General features: G+C 38.7%; 1 protein-coding gene across 1 annotated transcript; it reads right to left on the reverse strand.

Annotated features, from left to right (window-relative positions):
* Positions 1–1267: 1267 nt before the first annotated feature.
* Positions 1268–2554, reverse strand: LOC21406765 (ethylene-responsive transcription factor 5). Its single transcript, XM_010106513.2, has one exon. The coding sequence runs from the start codon at positions 2451–2453 to the stop codon at positions 1404–1406; it is 1050 nt and encodes a 349-aa protein (XP_010104815.1). The 5' UTR covers positions 2454–2554; the 3' UTR covers positions 1268–1403.
* Positions 2555–2806: the final 252 nt, after the last annotated feature.

Consider the following 2806-nt stretch of genomic DNA (forward strand, 5'->3'; position numbering starts at 1 on the left):
CATTGATGCAATATTATCATCTTCACACGCCTTTCATAAATTCATAATCGTTGAAACTTGAAACATGAAATCTGAAAAAAAACTGACATTTATACTAAGTAAATCCTTCATTCTTGTTTCTTTTTTTTTTTTTTTGTTCTTCTTCATTTTTGAAAAATATTAAAATTATTAGCAATAAAATACATGTAGTTATTATTGTTATTATTTTTATTATTATCTACTGTGTGAGTGTGGCCCTATCGTGGTCTCTCAAATTGTATAAAGAAATAAACAGGGAGAATATTGATTGATTTTATAATTGTTGAATTTCTTACCACGGGATATGGTTTAACTGAGGTATTTTTCTCTTTTTTTTTTAGAACTGTACACAATTATTTTATAATAGTATCCTACTATATATAAATAACATGAACATGTCAAATAAATTTTGTTTCCCTAGGTCAATGCACATGAACTGGTTCACTTAATTAATTTTCCAGCCAAAAGGATGTACTTTAATATTCTTAATTAGGCATCTCAAACAAAACAGAAAAATAATTATTAATTTGGCCAATGATGTCGTGTTAATTAGTTAAACTATTGATCGACATTAAATCTCGTACTTTGTTTAGGACATTTACATACACATGGATAAGTTGTCTTTTGTACATATATGTCTCATATTTTTCTTCAAGTATTTACTTAATTCCTTCATCATGTGAACATATCTTTTAACTTCTTAAAATATATGTGTGTATGCATTTACGACCCAAATACACAAATCCTTAGAGCCTGTTTGGTTCATAAATTAAAATCATGAGATCAGAATTATTTTCGATTTACGTGTGTTTTTTATGAGAGAAAATACTGTAGCGAACCATGAACTATGATTCGAATTAGAGAACGAATCCTCCAACCAAGGAAATGCATTAAATTGTGAAAATCACAATCCATCTATTTAAGCAACTACATGAATGATACATTTTGTCATAACTTTGTATTGGTGGACATTATGCAAGATTGCAGGAATAACTTGAAACTAATAATTCCAAGGAAATGCATTTGATTTTAATTTTAAACTCTTACTATAGGAACTACTATTTTACTCTATCAATAAGCAATGATATTTGAACCGTCAAATTTGTGAGTGTTTACATAAAAAATTTACAGAGCAATTAGCCAGTTCTTGTCCAATTCTTGTCTACGGCAGGATGTGGATACTATTTATTTCATACAACACAATTATGTTGTATATGTGTAATACTAAGAAATTGACACATTTGTAACGTTAATGTTACATGAAGCTGACATTATATTGCAATTTACTCACCAAAAAAAAAAAAAATTATATTACATTTCTCTCTCTCTCACTCACTCTTGGTTCATACAATTCTCACTATTAAAATAAGAAGTTTTTGTTCCTTTCACACAACCATTAGTTGTGGATACCCCATGGAAGGATGTGGAGATAACGGCGACAGAGGCGGGACGTTAAAAACACCCTGCCCGTCGGAGGAGTCCCAGACGGCCGTCCAATTCGACGGCGTCAAGGGCATGTTCTTCACGTAACTAACGGTGTCCAGAAACTCCGTCACCTTCTCCTTCTTCGGTTCCTTAACAACTTCGCTAACGTATCCTCCCTCCTCTTGACGACGTCGTTTCTTCTTGTCCGTACGGACGACGACGTCGTATTTCCCGGCTTCCAACGGGAAGTTGAGTATGGCCTTGGAGCCGCGAAGCTTGAAGGCGGCTCGGTCGTACGCCTTGGCGGCTTCAATGGCGGTGTCGAAGGTCCCAAGCCACACGCGCGAGCCTCTGCGGTTCGGGTCTCGGATCTCCGCCGCGTATTTGCCCCACGGCCTCTGTCGGACTCCTCGGTAATGCCTGATCTCTTCCTCGACCGCCGGTTTCTGTACGGACGCCGGCGGCACCGGAGCCGAGAACTGTATCCACTCGGTTTTGGCCGGGAGCGAGATCGTCAGAGACGGCTTTCGATTCAATTGAGAACCTTTTTGACCGGAGATTTGGGGCTTGGATTCGAATTCGAAGGAAATGCTACTCGATTGGGGGATATGGCTTCTCAGATCGATAATCTGAGGCTTCGATTCGAATTCGAACGAAGCGTCACTCGATTGAGAGGTCAGATTACGAGATTTCGGGGTCGTGAGGTCGATAAGTTCAGGTTTCATTTCGAATTCCGAGAAATCGAAATCGAAATCGAAATCGAAGTTGTCAGGTTTTGGCTCGAAATCGGAAGTGAAATCAAGTACATCGCTTGAATCCAAGTAATCGGAGGAGCTCGAGGTCCTGGAACAGTGCGAATCCGATTGCGATTGCGAGCTCGAAAACTCCGTCTTCAGATCGCTGATCCACTGATTCCGGTCAAAATTCGAGAAGCTACTCACTGGAGGGAGATCGCCGAGCAGGTATTGCTTGATTAACTCAAGCTTCGAGACTTCGTTTATGGTCGCCATGTTCGAACAATTCTCTTCCGTTAGAGAGAGAAAATGAGAGTTTTGGAGAGAGAGAGAGAGAGAGAGAGAGTTTTGATGAATTCTTGAGAGTGGAAGATGGCAGTGGAGCTGTAGCGTATATGTAGGAAATGACCGCGTCTAAAATTCAATCAAAAAATGGAAAGTTTGAAAAGTATTAAAGGAAGACTTTTTTCCATGGTCTAGTTCAACGAGACTGAGACGAAGCAGCGTTAATTATCCTCATTCAATATCAACCATCGGATCTGATCGCTTCTGAAGACTTATTTCTCATCCTACGGCCCGCATCATAAATGTAAACAAACAAACAAACCTGTCATTAACGTTCGTTGTCC

Source organism: Morus notabilis, unplaced genomic scaffold, assembly GCF_000414095.1.
Source record: "Morus notabilis unplaced genomic scaffold, ASM41409v2 Scaffold789, whole genome shotgun sequence".
Lineage (NCBI taxonomy): Eukaryota > Viridiplantae > Streptophyta > Magnoliopsida > Rosales > Moraceae > Morus > Morus notabilis.

Bases quoted from the DNA above. Each gene is read 5' to 3' on its own strand.
- LOC21406765 (XM_010106513.2), bottom strand. From the start codon at position 2,453: ATGGCGACCATAAACGAAGTCTCGAAGCTTGAGTTAATCAAGCAATAC.